This window comes from Brassica oleracea, chromosome C4 (assembly GCF_000695525.1).
Source record: "Brassica oleracea var. oleracea cultivar TO1000 chromosome C4, BOL, whole genome shotgun sequence".
Classification (NCBI taxonomy): Eukaryota; Viridiplantae; Streptophyta; class Magnoliopsida; order Brassicales; family Brassicaceae; genus Brassica; species Brassica oleracea.
The window spans coordinates 50,656,218-50,675,926 of record NC_027751.1 but is presented as its reverse complement, the minus strand read 5'-3'; the positions used below and the strand labels follow the sequence as shown (position 1 = coordinate 50,675,926).

Sequence of the window (19,709 nt, the reverse complement as noted above, 5' to 3'; positions counted from 1 at the left end):
AAATCATCATTTAATAGACATTAATATTAAAAATATACTAAAATATATTATCTATGTCAGTATCATTTAAATTTAATTACATATCATATCAAATATAAAAAAAATTGGATTAATAAAATTGGTTTATATGTTCGCATCAATTTAATTATATATTTAATAGTTACTGAACTTTAATTATTTAATATATATTAATTATTTCATAATATGTAAAAATATTTAATACATAAAATAATTTTTATATATAATGTTGATTCCGCGCAAGGCGCGGATCTTAACCTAGTATATATATAGTTGCCGAACAAGGATGAAATATCAAATATTTTGGGTAGATTAGGTAAACTATGAAAATTAGAGATTCTGAATTATAAAATAACAAGATTTTACTATTAAACTCTAACAAACAAAAAATACCAATTGCAAGATTTTGGTTTCCAAGTATAAAACAAGTTGATAAAGCAAAGTGATGTTTTAGATGGGAAATTTTCGATAGTGTATAGTTAGAAGATTGTAATTACAATCTTTGGCATATATAAAGATGTCATCACATATAAGTGTGAAAGGCTAATTTGTATGATAAGTGTATCATGTTTTAGAAAATAAAAGGCTTTTTTCATCCAAAAGTCCATAATATTAAAGAATCTGTAGCGGAATTGGTTTCGTTATAAAAAAAAGTCCATAATATTCAAAAGAGAGAGTTCTGAACTGTTTTTTTTTTGCTGTCTAAGAACTCAAATATTTTTTAGAATATGATTTATAATGAATGCAGTTCATACATACAGCAAATATTTCCTTTATTTTTCTATTTTTATAGTTAATTTTTTAATTTCTAACTCAAAAGTGTATATAATTTTTGTGGTTATCAATAAATTTATCCTTTCAGTAAAAGTGATTTAATACATAATAATTTAAATAAATAACAAACATACAAAATAATTTGAAATTTTTCTCATTTTAAAAGGTAAGAGTTATAAATAAAATATAAGAGCTTTTATATCTATTTGTTATTTTTTTGGGTCAATTTATTGACAACCTTTAAAGAATAAACATGAGTTTTAAATTGAAAGAAGAAAATAAAGCATTCATTATTTCTTAGGAGTTAAGTAAAACTGAATTCCTTGGAACTTGATGTTATCTAAAGGAACATGAGTAAACTTTAGAAAACCATTTGTAACTAAAATTAACTGATTGGATGAAGTGATTACCATCATATTGTTGGTACGGAACAATACAAAGGTAGATCCACAAGTGCGCAGCTTAACCTAGGTATTAAGCAAGGTCTCTGGATCCAAATTTTATTCAGAAAGCACAATATTGCAGCAAAGACTCTCGTAAATAGGTTGAGTTGTTTGTCAAATTAGCAAATCAATAGTATCAATCTAAAAATAGAAACTTATGTTTAGCTATTATTTAGTTTAGTCAATGTACATAAGTTGCAAATGTTTCTTAGTTTAAAATTATGATTTACTGTGAATAAAAGTACGCCAATTGTTCATATATTGAAAACAAAGTGAGACACAATTTATGTTAACTTTTATTTGGAGAACATAGATGCGATTTGTTGGTATTTTCACCCTAAACTTAAAATTTGTAAAATCAAGTTACAGTCTTTATCGACACATACATCAAAAGTTAGCATGAAATATTATTATGTCAAAAAGGTTGGACAATTCTCATTTTCATTTTGTAAGATTCTTACTTCACCATACAATTACATGACATTTAAGACACTATAGCACCATAGATTTATTGTAAGTGTTTTAACAGATCAGTTTTATGATATATTGGGTGTTTATATTTTTGTAAATGAGCATTAGCCTAAAAATATATGAAATACATAAATTTAGACATAACATAACAATATAACCCTATCCATATATAAGTTTCAATATGTAAGATTCAAATATTATAATTCTAGATTACAACTATAAGTTTATCGTAAAAACATAGCAAGTTTGTAAAATTATTATAAATTATTAGATGCAATGTTAAATGAAAGATTATAAATATCCACTAAAGTCAAAATTCAATATACTATTAAGTGTCAGAAAGGAATTTGAGAGGGATACAATGCCTAAACAATTAATCAAAATCACTTATTCTCTACTAAATATATGTGATGAGCAAATTCATATGCCATGATAGATAAACAATACGTGAATATATCATAGATAAATCAATAATAATACTTATTGTTTACTCGGAATGTGATGATATAGTTCTACCAAACTTTTTTATTTTTGATGGATTCGTATTCGTAGATGATATTCACGACGTCAAAATCTCACAGGTATTGAAACATGAGATAAATATTAGCTACACATCATTTGATCAGTTATTGGTTTAAAAAGTTAACAGAGTCCAAGTAAAGACGAATGATTCACTTTTGTGGCATTGTGTAGTTTTAAATGTCTTTTTTGAAGGCACTGAAGAATGATCTTTGACATAAAGACTATTATAATCTTTTTCTAATTTTGTATTTATGATTTCGATTTTCCATATTATGAACTGATTATATAGTAGATAATTCGGTGTTTATAACTAATATGATGTAAGAGGTTTCACTTGTTTTTTTTTTTTTGTCATCAACTTATTTTGTTGTTTCTTTATTATATAATAAATCTTTTATGAAAGAAAATAGAGTTTTGAAAAAAACAGTTCAAAAGAAGAAAACTATTAATTGTTAGTTTTTGAGCAAAAAAAACCGAGAAACTTTTTAAAATAACATTTTTAGTTTAATTGTTAATTTTTAGTGGTTAGTATAAATATATTTGGTTTATATTGTTATATAGTGATTAGTTTAGTCGTTAAATGTAAGGCAATACCATTTGTTTCTTACTGAGTCAGTTCAATATTTTAAGAGTTTACTCACCCACTTAGCTATATCTAGACCTCGGTTCTCTGTCACCACTTCCAACCAATCTCAAAATCTAGACATGTCTCATGTTTCCTTCTTCTACAAGCTTCAACGGGACTTTCATTAGCTGATAGTTCTTTCTCAGTCAGCAAAAGGTTCAAGTTAGAGATTAATCAAAAGACACTGGAGAATGATCTTTGACATAAAGACTTATGATTTTTTTTCTAGTTTTGTATTTGTGATTTCGTTGGATATGATGTGAGAGTACCTTTAGTATATGATTTGATTATAATAGTAGATGATCGGGAGTTTATAACTAATATGATGTAAGAGGTTTCACTTGTTTTTGTGTTTCTTTATTATATAATAATTTTTTTATGGAAGAAAATAGATTTTTTTAAAAAAAATAACAATTCAAGAAAAAGAAAAGTATTAATTGTTAGTTTTTTGAGCAAAAAAAAATGAAAAAACTTCAAAAATATTAAGAAAGTATTAACTGTTAATTTTTTAAGAAAAGTATCTAATCTATTAAAATAGAATCCTAAATTTATCTACCATAAAAATTCTCATTTAAGTTTTGGACTGTTTCAAGTTTATTAGTATGTTACTTAATTTATGGATCATTTCAAGTTATTTACATTTATTTAATCTATTAATTTAACATTCTATTTTTTATCTACTATAAACGAATCATACTAGGTCCATTTCAATAATTATTAAAAGAGTCATTTCTTTAACCAACCATTTCATTTACTAACATAACATAGTAAAAGAATTTATATCCATCTTAATAAATTAAACACGAACATCAAATGGTCCTCACGTCCATTGACTAATCTTTGCATACGAACAACCTTTCTGTTCTAATAAACTACAAACCAGAGCAACTACTTCTCTTTATATACACTAATCATCATTCATGGTTGATTTCATCAAACATTAACCACAGTAACTAAGAATATTTTCATTGATTTCATCAAACATAAGCCTAAGTTTAAAGGGATTATGTTTTTAGGTCTCGCTTGAAACTTATAAATATTCTATCTCACATTGAATCATCATAATATTGAGATTGATCTCGGGCGATTTGGGGTTTAGTTTTTTTCCCTCTGTCACGAGCATATTCGAGCTTTTCGTTTTCTCAGTAATGTAGATGACGACCTCTCTTCATTTTCAACTTCGGTTTACTTGGTTTATTTTTTCAACCCAACTATTACAAACCAAAACAAAATATTAATATATTGGTAATCCACTTCAAACTAATATATTCAAATTATAGTTTATATACCCCCTCCGTTCCTTAAAGTTACATATTCTAGAGAAATTTTTTTTTTCAGAAAGATCTATTTTTTCCTTTTTCAATGCATATTTTATTAACTAATTGCAAACTTCAAAAAACTTAATTGCACTAATTGATTTTTTATTGGCTTAAAGTTATTAAAAAAATAAACACAAAAAATTATGCAAATTTAATGTATTTTATTAAAATGTGTAAAAAATACTATATAATATGGATATTTTAGGAATAGAGAGAGTATATCATAACAACCACGAGATGTGCTTTAAATTTCAAACATGCTTTGATACTATGTATTTAACATCCATTAATATTTTGGTAACATCCAATATTTTTTTTGAACTGTACATCCAATATTTTAACGGCTGAAAATTTGTTGTGAAAGCTATCCTTTCACTAAAATTAAGTAAAAAGAAATTATTGGGAGGAAAAATATTCTTTGGCATCAGCGTAACTATTACGTGCAAAGATATTCTAAGCCTGGTAACAAAATATTCTTTAGCATCCTCAAGTCAACAAACAAAATCTTTTAGTTAATAGTATAGATATACATACAAATAAATTTGGATATCTAACATTAGATACATTCAAATATTTTGTTTACCATAATGTGAAATTTAGTTTTTTAAACTTATTTTTAGATATGATTTATCTTTTATTGTTGTAATAATAAAAACAGAAATCTGAAAATTCATATATTAAATAAAAATTATTAACAAAATTTAGTACTATAAAGTATTAATTAAGTCAAACATACACATTACAAGAATGCAAAATTTAAAAACGAAAAATTCTAATAAATTATTAATAATACATCTGAAACAAATGTTAAAACTAAACTTCTTAGTGTGATGTTAGAATTTTAGTTTCTTTTAAATATGCTAACATAGGCTTTGGCATGTAAACCGAGAACGACACAATTTTCTAGATCAAAACGAATTTCATAAATAACTATTGTAAATAACCGAACAGTGACTATATTTCCAGATAAAAAAAACAAAAATCTAATGAACGTACATAATACCAAACACGCATTAAAAACATATGAATATTACAATTTCATCAGAATATTTTTCACCGAATATAAAAATATCAAAAATAATTTTATATAGAAAACACTAAAAATTTATCAGACGTACATAACTTACTTTACATTTAAATTGAATTTAAAAATAAAAAATATATGCGCGGATTCAAACTCTAGTTAGTCGTTAATTGTTAGTGGTTAATGGAAATATATATGCTTTATATTGCGGAGAGAGAAATATTAATTGTATATATATGGTATATATTTGGTTTAGAGATAAAACTAGAAATATAAGTATTGGCTATTGTACAATTTCTCTCGACAAATCACTTTACACCATTAATTTAGAATAATATATTATCACTAAACTAATGTCATTATCTTACCCTTTGGCATTCTATTATATGAAGAATTCTTCATGATCACATATGAACGGCTACCTCATACTTAGCAGTAACACATACGAGCCAATTTCATGACAACCTCATAAACACATGCCACGTGGACCAATCAGGAGAGAATCCTCCTCATCATCTTACTCTTGTCTACTTGGCCAATCCGTATCGTGTGGCGATCAGAGAGTTAAGAAAGAGATAACGAATTGTTTGTTGATCACTTGTTTATAAATCTTGCTCGCCAACATCTTTTTATCACTACTTCTTCATCTCCATTCAAAATTTCTATCCTCAGCTTCTACTAGGAAGCACACTCGTGAGACATGGCTGCCGCAGTTTCCACCGTCGGTGCCATCAACAGAGCTCCGGTACTGTTACTTATAAACACTATCTTACAGACATGTCTTATTCACTTGAGTAGCTTTGATATTCCATAGTCCAGATCAAGATTCTGATTTTTTGCATCATTTTGAGATTCTATGTCTTCAGTATGTCGTTAGAACCAAGCAGACTTTAACTAGAGATATTTTGATACTTCTTTTTATTCTCTACTTGGGAACTACGAACTACAATAGTATACGTAATCAGGGGCATGGCCGGTTCTAACATAACCGGATGAAAACAATTATTTTGGTTCATGAATTTTAGAGAGTTAATATACAGTAATATAGTTCCCAATTTTTTTTTGATAAAAAGAAAAGAGTTCCCAATTTTTTTAAAAAGTTCTTAAGTTATACTAAAATGTTTATAGCCTGCAAAATCTCATGATAGTTTATGACTCTAAGCCTGGTTTGTTTTGGTTAGAGTGAATTCAGTTTATTCTGATTGAACATCTCTAAACCGGCTCTTAACCCATGTGTACCAAAGCTTGAATTTATAACAGACTTTGGCATGTATGTTGCAGTTGAGCTTGAACGGGTCAGGAGCAGGAGCTGCTTCAGTCCCAGCTACGACCTTCTTGGGAAAGAAAGTTGTAACCGCGTCGAGATTCGCACAGAACAACAAGAAGAGCAACGGATCATTCAAGGTGGTTGCCGTGAAAGAAGACAAACAAACCGATGGAGACAGATGGAGGGGACTTGCCTACGACATCTCTGATGATCAACAAGACATCACCAGAGGCAAAGGTATGGTTGACTCAGTCTTCCAAGCTCCTATGGGAACCGGAACTCACAACGCCGTCCTTAGCTCCTATGAGTACCTCAGCCAAGGTCTTAAGCAGTAAGTTATCATCTCTCTAGTGACCTCTCACTAGTTCCATATAGGTTTTTAGAATCTTTGGTTTTAAATTGTTTCTTCTTGTTGATAAATAGGTACAACTTGGACAACATGATGGATGGGCTTTACATTGCCCCTGCTTTCATGGACAAGCTTGTTGTTCACATCACCAAGAACTTCTTGACTTTGCCTAACATCAAGGTGCTAATATAACAGCTTTCTTAGGTGCATATTTGAGTTATTACACATCAAAGATTATCTTAAAATGTTCTGTTTTTTATAGGTTCCACTTATTTTGGGTGTTTGGGGAGGCAAAGGTCAAGGTAAATCCTTCCAGTGTGAGCTTGTCATGGCCAAGATGGGCATCAAGTAAGTCCATCTCCGACCTTTTTTGAGGCCGGATCTGAGATTTATGGGGTCACAAAGATTTTTAGGTTGATCTTGAAAAAGAAAAAAATGTTTTAACAATTTAGAGACCATGAGAACTATAAATATAATAATTCTTTAAAATTTGGGTTTCAGTGCAAATGTTTCATCCGATTGTGTCTAGGTCGGTTCTGCCTTTGTCTTTGTTTGAATTTTTTTTGAAAAAATAAATTTTATTAAATCAATCCGAAAAATTGGGATAAGAATCCGATTACAAGCCCGGCTCACACAAAAGTATCCAAATGAAATGTATTTCTTATATGCTTCGCTCGACCCTTATTCTCCAAGCGCGGTCAGCTAGACCGGATCTAATTGATCCCCGTTCTCTACCGATTTTATAATCAACAAAAAATTCTTAAAAAGTTTATATATCTTTGCAGCCCAATCATGATGAGTGCTGGAGAGCTTGAGAGCGGGAACGCAGGAGAGCCAGCCAAGCTTATCCGTCAAAGGTACCGTGAGGCAGCAGACCTGATCAAGAAAGGAAAGATGTGTTGTCTCTTCATCAACGATCTCGACGCTGGTGCTGGTCGTATGGGTGGTACTACACAGTACACTGTCAACAACCAGATGGTTAACGCAACGCTCATGAACATTGCTGATAACCCCACCAACGTCCAGCTCCCAGGAATGTACAACAAGGAAGACAACGCACGTGTCCCCATCATCGTCACCGGTAACGATTTCTCCACTCTCTACGCTCCTCTCATCCGTGATGGACGTATGGAGAAGTTCTACTGGGCCCCGACCCGTGAGGATCGTATCGGTGTCTGCAAGGGTATCTTCAGGACCGACAATATCAAGGATGAAGACATTGTCACGCTTGTTGACCAGTTCCCTGGCCAATCCATCGGTAATAAAAAAAAATATTAGTACCTTTATGTTTGTTGGTGTCTCTTAATACGATTCTTGATTTTCTTGTAGATTTCTTTGGTGCATTGAGGGCGAGAGTGTACGATGATGAGGTGAGGAAGTTCGTTGAGGGACTAGGAGTGGAGAAGATAAGCAAGAGGCTGGTGAACTCGAGGGAAGGTCCTCCAGTGTTCGAGCAACCGGAGATGACTCTTGAGAAGCTTATGGAGTATGGTAACATGCTTGTGATGGAGCAAGATAACGTCAAGAGAGTCCAGCTTGCCGACCAATACCTTAACGAGGCTGCGTTGGGAGACGCAAACGCTGACGCTATTGGCCGTGGAACTTTCTTCGGTCAAACCTAAGGTCCGAACTGAACTCCTTTGTGTTTTTTTTTTTTTTTCTTTGTTTAAATCAAAGGACTGAATCTAGTAGGGGGAAAAAGGAATTAGGGTTTCACTCTGTAACTTGCGTTGCAGGTAAAAGTGCACAGTAAGTGATTTGCCGGTTCCTGAAGGATGTTACTGATCCTGCGGCCAAAAACTTTGATCCAACGGCTAGAAGTGACTGATGGAACTTGTGTCTTTCAACTTTTGAGCTTTCTCCTACTTATAATTAAATCTCCTGTTTTTTTTTCTTCTGCTTTTGTGTAATTGTGAATTGGTGATTATGTGCAAACTTCCATATATTACAGTTGCCCCTTTATCATAAACCATTTCTCAACCTTTTTTTTTTTGCTACCTCATGTTTCTTATTCTTCCAATGCATAGTGCATTATAGATAAAACTATTTAGCCATGTTCGTTTACTTGCAATCCGCAATTACCATTAACCACGGATAAAGAAACGAACACTAAGCTGCGACTAGCGATTGCATCGAAAGGTCACAACGACTAGTAAACAACAGGGCAAAGAAGAATCTAATACATATCCTACTCAAGTTGAATGTTTGCAAATCTTCCAACTCATATATATTCCAATTGTAATCTTTTATTTATGGATCTCGAAACAGTTGTTCAAGTTATGCATTATCAAATACAACATACCAACCAATGTTAAAGAAACTTCCGAGGAATTAAAGGAATCAGTTACCTCTCTTTGATTTATCTATGATGATTCTACATAACAAATATGATCGCCTTGAGATATAAAGACTAGTTGATCTTCACAGAGGAGATGGAAACCATGTCGGGACTTTTGAGTTGATCAAGTTGCTTATGACCTAACCGAAGCAGATACTCAATGTACTGAAAGTTCTTACGGTCGACCTCCTTTGAGTTCTTGCGGAACTCCGTCGACACGATCGTCTCTATTCTCTTCCTGTCCTCTGTTGTTGGCTTCGAACGAGCTGCTCTAAGGAATCCTCTGTAGAGACTCAGGACTTGCTTCTGCATCCCGGAAAGCTTCGTAGCTCCCATGTTTTTATTGTTGTTGTTATCTTTTGACAAAGACCAAAACACCCCCAAACAAGCTAATGTAAAAAACTGATTGTAACTAACAACTTAACACTCTAATAAAATTGATTACGGCCATGAGAGAGATCTAATGCGAGAAAGCAAAATAGATTCAGAGAGAAAAACACACACACACACACGCTCGTCAATTATATTTCGATATCTAGCTCAACGAGATCTGTGGCTAATTCTCATCTGAACAGATTACATATAGGAATTGAGAGAAGGAGCGAACAGAATCTCTGCAGCGAGGGAGAAGAGCAGAGCGTACCTGAAAATGATCAAATCGGGCAGAAAAGGGAAGAAACAAGCTTCAGATTTACGAATATAGAAATTCAGAGAAGCTGCAACGGAGGAGGAGACGTTGTGAAGGAGAAGAGCGAAGCGTACTTAGCAAAATTGGAATAAACCTTTTAGGATTGAGGAGGCAAGTTTTGATGGGCTCTTCTGCTTTGTATTATGGGCTTTTATCTTTTTTTTTAACTAAATTGGGCTTCCTTGCTATTACTGGAGAAACCCAAGAGATGGTTTCCAGTTTCATTTTTCTACTTCAATTTAAAAAGCATTTGAACCTTTTAACGAATCAAAATTCTATATTATAATTAATCTTTTTTTGTCAACTATATTAAAATTAACCTAGATTTGGATTAAATTTCTTCGGTTGTCCAAAAAAAATTAAAGTTCTTCTATATAGATATGGATAGTAATTTGAGCAATTTTCTCAAATAGTCATTTTTTAGTTTTCGCCGCAAAAATAATTTTCAAAAAGTGACCAAAATAACTTTTTTTATTTTTTTATTTTTAAAATTTTAATTTTTTATATTTAAAAATTTGAAACTCTATCTTCAAAACTTCATCTTTTAACTCTAAATCATAAATCTAGATTAGTTAACCTTAGGTAAAAATATATTTTTACTTTTTAATAAAACTTATTTTTGTGACAAAAATTTAAAAATAGTTATCCTAAAAAATTTCTCTAGAAATTTATATGTAAATTATTACAAAAATAAGTAAATTGAAGATATATTTCTCCTTTGAGTTCATACAATATATACTCCAACCATAAAAATAGAAGACCCTATTAAATATGGAATCCATATAACAACCCATTTGGAGAGCTATCATTAGTCCCTCACTAAAGTATATGAAATGAAATAAAATAAAATAACCCTAAATTATACTTCCATAACTGTAAGATTTTAATAAAGTTTGTTTTAATAACCTTTTCTTCTTTCGGCAAATGCAATACTAACAGTTTGTATATAAAAAAAAAAAGTTACACGGGAGATAAGACGAGCGAACGAATTGGACGGTTGGGTGTAAGCCAATTCTGTCTCCTTCTTGTTAAAGACAAACCACCACCGTTCCCTTCATCCTCTCCCTCTCCTCCACATTTTCTTCTTCTCTATCTCCATGGCTTCTGGATCTTACTGGTGCTACAGCTGCAACCGCTTCGTCTGGGTCTCCTCCTCCTCCATCTCCTGCCCCGACTGCGACGGAGGCTTCCTCGAACACATCCAACAACCCCCCGATTTCGCACCTCCCGACTCCCTCCACCGAAGAAGCCCCACGCGCTTCCCTCTCTCCTCCACCCACGCGCCCCTCACTCGTAGCAGCACCAACCGCTCTCCTAATCCGGTAATCGTCCTCCGACGGCTCCAGCTCTGGCCTCAGGCCGTTGCCCCCGAGCATGACGGAGTTTCTGCTCGGCTCCGGATTCGATCGGTTGCTGGATCAGATCTCTCAGATCGATCGCGGCTCTTGCGATGAACACCCTCCCGCTTCGAAATCGGCGATCGAAGCGTTGCCTGTGATCGAGATCGATCGGATTCATCTCGAGTCGGACTCTCAGTCTCACTGCGCGGTCTGCAAAGAGAGTTTCGAGCTGAAATCGTCGGCCAAGGAGATGCCGTGTAACCATATATATCATCCTGACTGTATCCTCCCTTGGCTCGCTATTAGGAACTCGTGCCCCGTGTGCAGGCACGAGCTCCCGGCCGAGGATGTTACAGTAGCGGATGGTGGTGATGAGTCTGCGGCGGGATTGACGATTTGGAGGCTACCGGGAGGAGGATTCGCGGTGGGGAGGATTCCGGGAGGGGATAGAGTGATGCCGGTGGTGTACACGGAGGTAGACGGTGGGAGATTGGGGGAGGAGAGGCTTCCGAGGAGAGTAGCGTGGGGTTCGAGGAGAGGAGGGGGAGGGTTTGCGGGTCGGATCATGAGACTGTTTGGATGTTTTAGCGGGTCGTCTGGATCCGTAGCGTCCGGGTCCGGGTCGAGATCGAGGGTAACTAGTAGGAGCAGGTCTGCGTCTTCCTCGAGGAGACGAAATTGGCTAGCTCGGATAAATTAAGCCTCTCATCAAAGGTAAAACAAATGGTGAAATAAATAAAAAAAATAACAAATAAACACCCTTCTGTTTCAAATTTTTGTTTTTTTTTCAGTGTAATGATTATATTCTTTCCCTGAAATTTGAATCTATTCGAGTAAATTGATACAAATGGGTTTATGTGAAGTGAGATTGATAGTTCATGAGTAATCGAACCTCTTTAGTGTTCTGTTGGTATTACAGTGGACACTGAACAGAGAAGTGATAGTTTTAGATATATCGGGTAATGGATTTTGGGGGGAGATTCGTAATTATTTATAGCTTGTCTTGTGAATGCAACTTTTAGATTGCTACTCAGAGAATAGCTGAATGATCACAAATGTTTTTTTCCGGAATAAGCAATGGTTCGTGGCCTTAATCTTGGTTACTTATCTTACTAGTCACAATCTAGAATCATTGCAACAGTTTCTTTAATTTCAAGTTGATGGTTTATTTCCACATCAAAAGAGAGTTATACAACCTCTTCATGTATAATCTTCGAGGTCCAGACATAACAAATGTTATTATGAGACAGAGGGGCTATAAACATCTTCAGAAGATGACAATTATTTGTGTGGTTACCAAGTACAGAGAAAACGTGAAGGAAAAAAAAGCAATAATGGAGTTATTATTACAACGCATCCGATGATGCTCACCGATTATTGGAGACGACACTCTTTGTAGTCCAGCCATTATTTTGTCAACTAGTAGACCTATTATATGCCCTATTGATTTTGGAATGTTGATTTTGGAATGTCAATGCTTTCTTCTTGCTCTATCACAAAACTAAAACTTATTTTGCAATTTTTTTCTTCTACTTTTTGGGTCATTGATTATAAGTTTACAACATATGAATCTGCGGCTGGGTGTTAAAAAGCCTTATCCTAAGCCTAAATTCAGGTCTCGGCCCAAAACTTCTCCCAGAGATTAAAGAAAATTGTCTGGTCAATGTGTTTGAACGTTACACGATCGAATAGCAGGTGAATTATCAACACCAATACGACCATATGGCTCATAGCTAGAAAAAAACAATAATCACTGTGTATGGAGCCTCCTAACAAATTCTGTAATCAAATCAATTTGTTTAGACATAATAAGTCGTTAGCAACTGGACTATACCAACGAGGGCATCTAGTGGCGTCGTCTATTGTTTTCAATAGTTTAGGTACCAAATGCAACTACACAAAGTGACGTAGACGAGAATTTTACCGTGGGCTGCGTTCAAAATTACTTTCTTGTGGTTCGAGATTATAAGTCAAACACTTATATGAAAAAGCTTCGTATTCGTGCACTGACTAGAAAATTTTCACTTTGAGGCCACCTTAACATTTTATAAAAGAAGATGCATAAAGTATATGCTTGCTCAACCTCAACTCACGACAGGATCAGGCCAACACTGTAGCGCACACATAAAGATCATCAAAACTGGATGATGAAATTACATTACATTAGCAGAAGTTTACTAACATACATGCACACGCAAATCGAAATAGTCAAACTAGCAAGCCTAGTGAGGTGAATGGAATAAACTAGTTCACATAGACTCATGACTTATTGATCTCCTTCAATCACTTTCACACTCATAACTAATTGTTGGATGACTTCGAAAAATCTCAAGATACCATTATACTGAAAACACGTACGTCAATGTGGCTAAAAGAGCTGGTCCCCGTACACAATGGTCTGGCATTGCCACGGAAAATACATAAGAATACAAATAAGCATTTATTTTAATTTGACTCTACTTGTTCGATTCGGTTCTATATTTTCCTTGGTGTTGGTTTCTCGACGATTGGTTTTATTGATCTTTTGGATTTTTTTTTTCTTTTTTTGTGTGCACTATTGATCTTTTGGATATCATTACCAATTCTTATGAGTTTTGATACTACATGTCAAAAGTTGTAAAATAGGATAACCACTAAATTATTGAGCATATATAAACTGAAATAATACATATTTATATTTATCTTAATTAAAATACTTTATGTGACAAAGTGAAAGGGTCTCCAACGTATAATACCAAGGTTTATATTGCACATCGCATACAAATTGAACAACATAAATTATATGGAAAGATCTAAAGTTCTTTACTAAAAAAATCTGTTGTTGAATTGTCTACATGAAAGTGTATATAATCAATCGAAATTTTATTCGACAAACTGATCTAAAAGTACATATATGAGATAGTGTGGTAAGTTATCCCCCATGATATATTACATTGTGAAATTGAGTTCTGCTACCATTACCTTATCTTTAAGAAATGACTATAACATTGTGAAGCAAGAAGATAATATTGCCAAAAGATGCACCTACTGTATATTTGTTCAAACTAGACCATAGCTAGAACCGTGCGCGCCAATGACTAGAAGATATTGATAGGGTGCAAGTCTCAACCATCCATCCAAGTTCCATATTCATGGTTGATACTAAAACTCATCATCAACCCAGAGAAAACTCATGGTCCATAAACCATAATTCATATCCAATTGCCATGAGGAAAAAAATTGCCAACATCTAATGCTCAAGGCATCATTCATTTCTTCCACAAATGCTTAAATTGGAATCAATTTTAATTTTGTCAATTTTAATAGGTATTTGTCAAGACCATTGGAATCAATTTTAATTTTAACCACTAAAATATACACGTTGCAGCTGTAAGCCTGCAACTCTATATATAATTTTAATTGTCAAGAGTCATTGTCATAAAACCAAAATATTTTTGTTGGTGCATGGTTGAAAGAAAAACGACGTTGAGTTATCTGGTAACACAACAGGAAAGAGTTGGTGAGAGTTTAGAAAGACTTAGGAATGAGTTGCCTCCAGCACACATTTGACAAACTTTTGGTTGATTTCATATTCACCTTTCGCCAACTTTGACAAACTTTGCAAAACCACAAAAAAATAGTTCAACTATCGTTTTCCTTTAAATATACTAGAAGGCAAGCACGACTTGGTTTGACGTGTTACTGTGAAGTTACTACCATCTACACCTTTTGGAGGTACTATGCAATTTTTTATACTAAAAGTAAATATGTATGCATATTTTATTTTTAATAACTTTTGACTGATGAGTGCAAAGTTCAGCTTACTTCACAAAAACCAAGTCAATGCAACCAGCCGGCCGCATCGATGGGCCCGACTAGTCTCCGGGATTAACTAGTTCAACCGTGAAAGCCAATGAAACCTTCCGAGACTTATCCACGTACAACAAATTTGCTTCAAATAGTAGTCACACTCAAATAAACTAAGCTTATGACGTTCCTCAAAAGAACTACTCCTACGCCACAAACTAACGCGTTGTGGAAAACACAACTGTAATTAGGATTTTATGCAATGCATGCACCAGTTATTATATTACACGGTCTTGAAGGTTAGGTGATGAGAAACAAGATAAGAAAGTACATGATCACGACGAAATGAGATATATTCATAAAGACAAACTGGAAGTTTGTGTGTATTTTAAATTCATGTGACGGAAACAGAACAAAACAAAATACAATCACAAAATTCTTGTGTAAACCCTTCTCATTGAACGGTTGCAATATAGACGGCACCGTTTCCCGTATGGTAACAAAATACTATTAATCGAAAAGTCATAATAAGACAAAACATTTGCAAAAATGTAAACTCCATTATGTCGGTTGAGAGTAACATTAGGGTATGCTTTTCCGTCAAACCACCAAAACTCTATTCTAATCATATACTTTAACAACTTTGCAAAACTATACTGGCCTTAAAAGATTGACAAAATCAATTAAAAAACAAAAAGAACAATCCAACCATTTGTATATTTTCCCGTGAGATTGGTTATTGAATTTAATAATTAGAGCGATAACTATCTTTTGATTTAATTATAGGAAATTTGATTCAAGAAAATAATACAATTCAGACTAAAACAGAAAGAAAAGTAAAATAAAGAAAACAAAGATCCCGTAGAAAGTGGGAACACGAAGAAAGTACTATAAACAAAGTTGATGTGAACTACAGAGACTAAACAGAAACCACAAAGACCTACTCCTCCACTAACTTGTCTTTTGTATCAAGACTTGGCTACTCTCCAAAAACCCTAGTAACATTCAAATGAAATTGACAACAACAAAAAAAACCCTAATATCAAGTGTTCTTCATGAAATGATTTTTAGTTAGGTCGAGACAAGATCATACGTTTTCTGAATAGGATCAAAGTGCTTTGGTCACTGATATGACAAGGTACTAGAATTATTGCTTAGAAGTTATCTCAAAGGTTCTCCACCTAAAATTCAAACTCTTTTTGGCTCGGAATGATTTGAGTAAACCGGAACAAACCGGTCATAATAAAAAAGAGGGAAAAAAAAAACACAATATTGTATTTAAAGATGGCCAAGTATGTAACAAAGAGTCAAAATTTATATGATGGCTTCATCATCTCTTTCAAATTTATTACGTCAAATTTCAGTTTTACTTCTCATTTTCCCTCTCACACTCTTCAATACATCTTCTTCAGACCAAACACCACTCGTGTTTTCTCTCAAAACCCAAAAGCTTCCTCAGTCTTCTTCAGACAAGCTTTCTTTCAGACATAATGTCACACTCACGGTCTCTCTCTCCGTCGGCTCTCCGCCACAAAACATCTCCATGGTTCTCGACACCGGAAGCGAGCTTTCTTGGCTTCACTGCAAGAAAACTTCAAACTTAGGATCCGTATTCAACCCGGTTTCATCCTCTTCCTATAAGCCCGTACCTTGCTCGTCCAATATTTGCAGGACCCGGACCCGGGATTTGCCCATACCCGCTTCATGTGACCCGAAGACCAATCTTTGCCACGTGGCAGTCTCCTACGCCGACGCTACCTCGATAGAAGGCAACTTAGCTCACGAGACGTTTGTAATCGGGTCTTCAACCCGACCCGATACATTATTCGGGTGCATGGATTCGGGTTTAAGCTCCGATTCGGAGGAGGACGCTAAGACAACCGGTTTAATGGGAATGAACCGGGGAGCTTTATCGTTTGTTAACCAGCTCGGTTTCTCAAAATTCTCTTATTGCATCTCCGGTTCAGACTCCTCCGGTATACTGCTTCTCGGTGACTCGAGTCTCTCGCGGCTTGGTCCTATCCAATACACGCCTTTGGTACTCGAAACGACGCCGTTACCGTATTTCGACCGGGTCGCTTACACGGTCCAATTAGAAGGAATCCGGGTCGGAACAAAGTTGCTTTCTCTACCGAAATCCGTTTTCGTACCGGACCATACCGGAGCCGGTCAGACGATGGTGGATTCAGGTACGCAATTCACGTTCCTGATGGGTCCGGTTTACACGGCGTTGAAAACCGAGTTTATTGCGCAAACCAAATCGGTTCTCAAAGTTGTAGACGATCCGAATTTTGTGTTCCAAGGGACAATGGACCTTTGTTACCGGGTTGGGTCTTTAACCCGGCCCAATTTCTCGGGTTTGCCGGTTGTTAGTTTAATGTTTCGTGGCGCGGAGATGAGCGTGGCGGGTGAGAAGCTGTTGTACCGGGTAAACGGAGCCGGGTCGGGAGGAAAAGATCAGGTGTATTGCTTCACATTTGGGAACTCCGATCTTTTGGGAATAGAAGCGTTTGTGATTGGTCATCATCATCAGCAGAACGTGTGGATGGAGTTTGATCTTGCTAAATCAAGGGTTGGATTTGGTGCTGCCGTCAGATGTGATCAAGCTAGTCAACGGCTCGGATTGCGAGATTGATAACCTGTGGAAATAAAGGGGAATATCTTATAGAGTATAGTATATGTTTCTTTTTTTGTGAGGACAGCTTATATACAATGTGTTTCATAGAGCTTTTTTTGCGAGGAATATTTTCATTTATATTGAAACTGGAAGTCATTTAGATACATGTCAATATCGTCAATTAGCCCTGGGTATTCGGGTATTCGGTTCGATTTCGGATATGAACATTTCTGGGTATATCAGATAATCACTCTTATAGCCAATAGGTACTTATAAAATTTCGGTTTGGTTTCGATTCGGTTTCAGTTCGGTTTCGGGCCGGACACCCGTTTAATATATTAATCAAATGTATATATACAAAATATATTACTTAACATGTTAATTTAAGTGGTGTAATGGTTAAATACTTGTATAATCGTGAATTCAACCAGAGTTCAAAAGTGTTGTTTTATAAGCATTTATTGTATTTTAATATAGAAATATTATATATATATATATATATGTATAATATATGAGAATACATAAAAGATAACGTGATTCGGTGGTAACAATGTTCTCACTCTTCTTGACAACCTCAGGTTTGAGTGGGGTTGATGAACATATTTTTCAGATATTCGGGTAACCGTTCGGTTTTTCGGATATAGAAATATAGGAACCATTCGGGTATTTGAGGGTTTTGGTCCGATTTCAGTTTCGGTTAATTTGGTTCGGTTCCGGTTTGGTTTTTCGGTTCCGGTTTTTTTGCCCAAGGCTATCCTTTTAATGTTTGGACGTGCTTTCTACGGCCATGCTCAATGGCTATTCGGCCCCAAAAATTCGGTTTTAGTAAGCCTTGTGGCCTAGTTATCGTTGGGCTGTAGAAGATGGACCACGCAATGAATTTCAAATTTCAGCATATTATAATCTTTCAATTCCAGTATCACACTATTTTCTTTTTTATCATCACCTGGCTTGACAAAGTTCGACGTATATCCAGCTATACAACACATAGAAACGTAACTTAGTAAAGTTAAATTCAGGTAAAAAATGCTACAGAGATGGTCATTTAACCTCTTGATTAAAGCCATTTTATCTCCAGTATCACACTACTTCCTAACGAAAGAAATGTACTTATGTATATTTACATCTTTATATCAGCCCCCAAAAAGATGCAGCTATGAAATGCTCAATAGTAACACGTTTCTTCGTGGAGAAATGAAGTGAAAATTTGGTTCTCTCGCCGGCTGATGTCTAGAGATGTTACTATCTATTATGTCTTTTTCTGGAAAGCCAATAAATATTGGACCTAAACCCTATAATAGGACAAGAGCAGTTTTTGAGTCTTGATGCAACGGATGTCTGAACAACGTGAAAGATGATCTCCAATCTATTCTACAGTCACAATCACTGATGAGATGACTAAGTGCCACATGGAGGAAGAGTGGCGTGTAAAACCCTTTTACATTAGAAGATCGCATGTTCCATTGATAAAAGAATTATTGATTTTATCACTAAACATTTTGTATTTATAATCTATATAATCACTTGACCAAAAAATGTCTATACAATAGCAATTTTCCGATTCATTTTTATTTAGCATTCAGAGGAATAAGAAATACTTTCCGAAACAAAAAAATAATGTGTTTACGTATTTTATGAAAGTAAATTTCTATATTTGTATTTATCATAATCTTCTCCTTCCACAAAATGAGATGAAGATAAATTTCCTTGGTATATTGAATATAGACGTACCCATCATTGATATAGTGACTGATAAGGACTGATCCAATTAATAAGAATATGAAATTAGTAAGGATTATGTCAATATAATCGGATTGGTCTTTGCCTATGTCGTTGGAGACTGTACTTGGAGGGGTCCTCCAATCCTTCAATAATTGTCTTTCCTAAACATAAGATAATGTAAATAAGTAATTTGGGATTCAATTTATTTCATTTTATATGGATCCTTAATTTAAGTTTATAAACATCTGAAGAAGTCACTTCTATTTTATTTTGTTTTGTTTTTGAACTTTATGATATTTTAGTTGTGAAGACAAATACAAGGGGGTACATAGAAAGACAAATCATATCAAGGAGACGTGAGTCATGCCAGATGCTGGTGGGTATCCATATTTGCTCATGTGATGCT

At 34.4% G+C, this 19,709-nt stretch overlaps 3 protein-coding genes and 1 pseudogene across 3 annotated transcripts; 3 read left to right on the top strand and 1 right to left on the bottom strand.

Moving 5' to 3' along the window:
- Positions 1-5,896: 5,896 nt before the first annotated feature.
- On the top strand, positions 5,897-8,798 carry LOC106341988 (ribulose bisphosphate carboxylase/oxygenase activase, chloroplastic). Its single transcript, XM_013780754.1, has 7 exons — positions 5,897-5,941; positions 6,478-6,794; positions 6,887-6,992; positions 7,075-7,160; positions 7,598-8,070; positions 8,142-8,435; positions 8,549-8,798. Exons 1-6 carry the CDS (start codon positions 5,897-5,899, stop codon positions 8,432-8,434), a joined length of 1,320 nt encoding a protein of 439 aa, XP_013636208.1. The 3' UTR covers position 8,435; positions 8,549-8,798.
- Positions 8,697-10,075, bottom strand: LOC106341989 (succinate dehydrogenase assembly factor 1, mitochondrial). The gene is made up of 2 exons (XM_013780755.1): positions 9,794-10,075; positions 8,697-9,506 (listed from the first exon to the last, which is right to left on the bottom strand). The coding sequence occupies exon 2, from the start codon at positions 9,484-9,486 to the stop codon at positions 9,223-9,225; it is 264 nt and encodes an 87-aa protein (XP_013636209.1). The 5' UTR covers positions 9,487-9,506; positions 9,794-10,075; the 3' UTR covers positions 8,697-9,222.
- Positions 10,076-10,744: 669 nt separating this feature from the next.
- Positions 10,745-12,699, top strand: LOC106337158 (annotated as a pseudogene).
- A 3,552-nt stretch (positions 12,700-16,251) lies between these two features.
- Positions 16,252-17,745, top strand: LOC106339457 (aspartic proteinase PCS1). Its single transcript, XM_013778270.1, has one exon. It carries the CDS (start codon positions 16,283-16,285, stop codon positions 17,597-17,599), a length of 1,317 nt encoding a protein of 438 aa, XP_013633724.1. The 5' UTR covers positions 16,252-16,282; the 3' UTR covers positions 17,600-17,745.
- The last annotated feature ends 1,964 nt before the right edge of the window (positions 17,746-19,709 follow it).

Coding starts and splice junctions, on each gene's coding strand:
- LOC106341988 (XM_013780754.1), top strand. CDS start 5,897: ATGGCTGCCGCAGTTTCCACCGTCGGTGCCATCAACAGAGCTCCG. Junction 5,942..6,477: donor GTGCCATCAACAGAGCTCCG/GTACTGTTACTT, acceptor TGTATGTTGCAG/TTGAGCTTGAACGGGTCAGG. Junction 6,993..7,074: donor TGACTTTGCCTAACATCAAG/GTGCTAATATAA, acceptor TGTTTTTTATAG/GTTCCACTTATTTTGGGTGT.
- LOC106341989 (XM_013780755.1), bottom strand. CDS start 9,486: ATGGGAGCTACGAAGCTTTCCGGGATGCAGAAGCAAGTCCTGAGTCTC.
- LOC106339457 (XM_013778270.1), top strand. CDS start 16,283: ATGATGGCTTCATCATCTCTTTCAAATTTATTACGTCAAATTTCAGTT.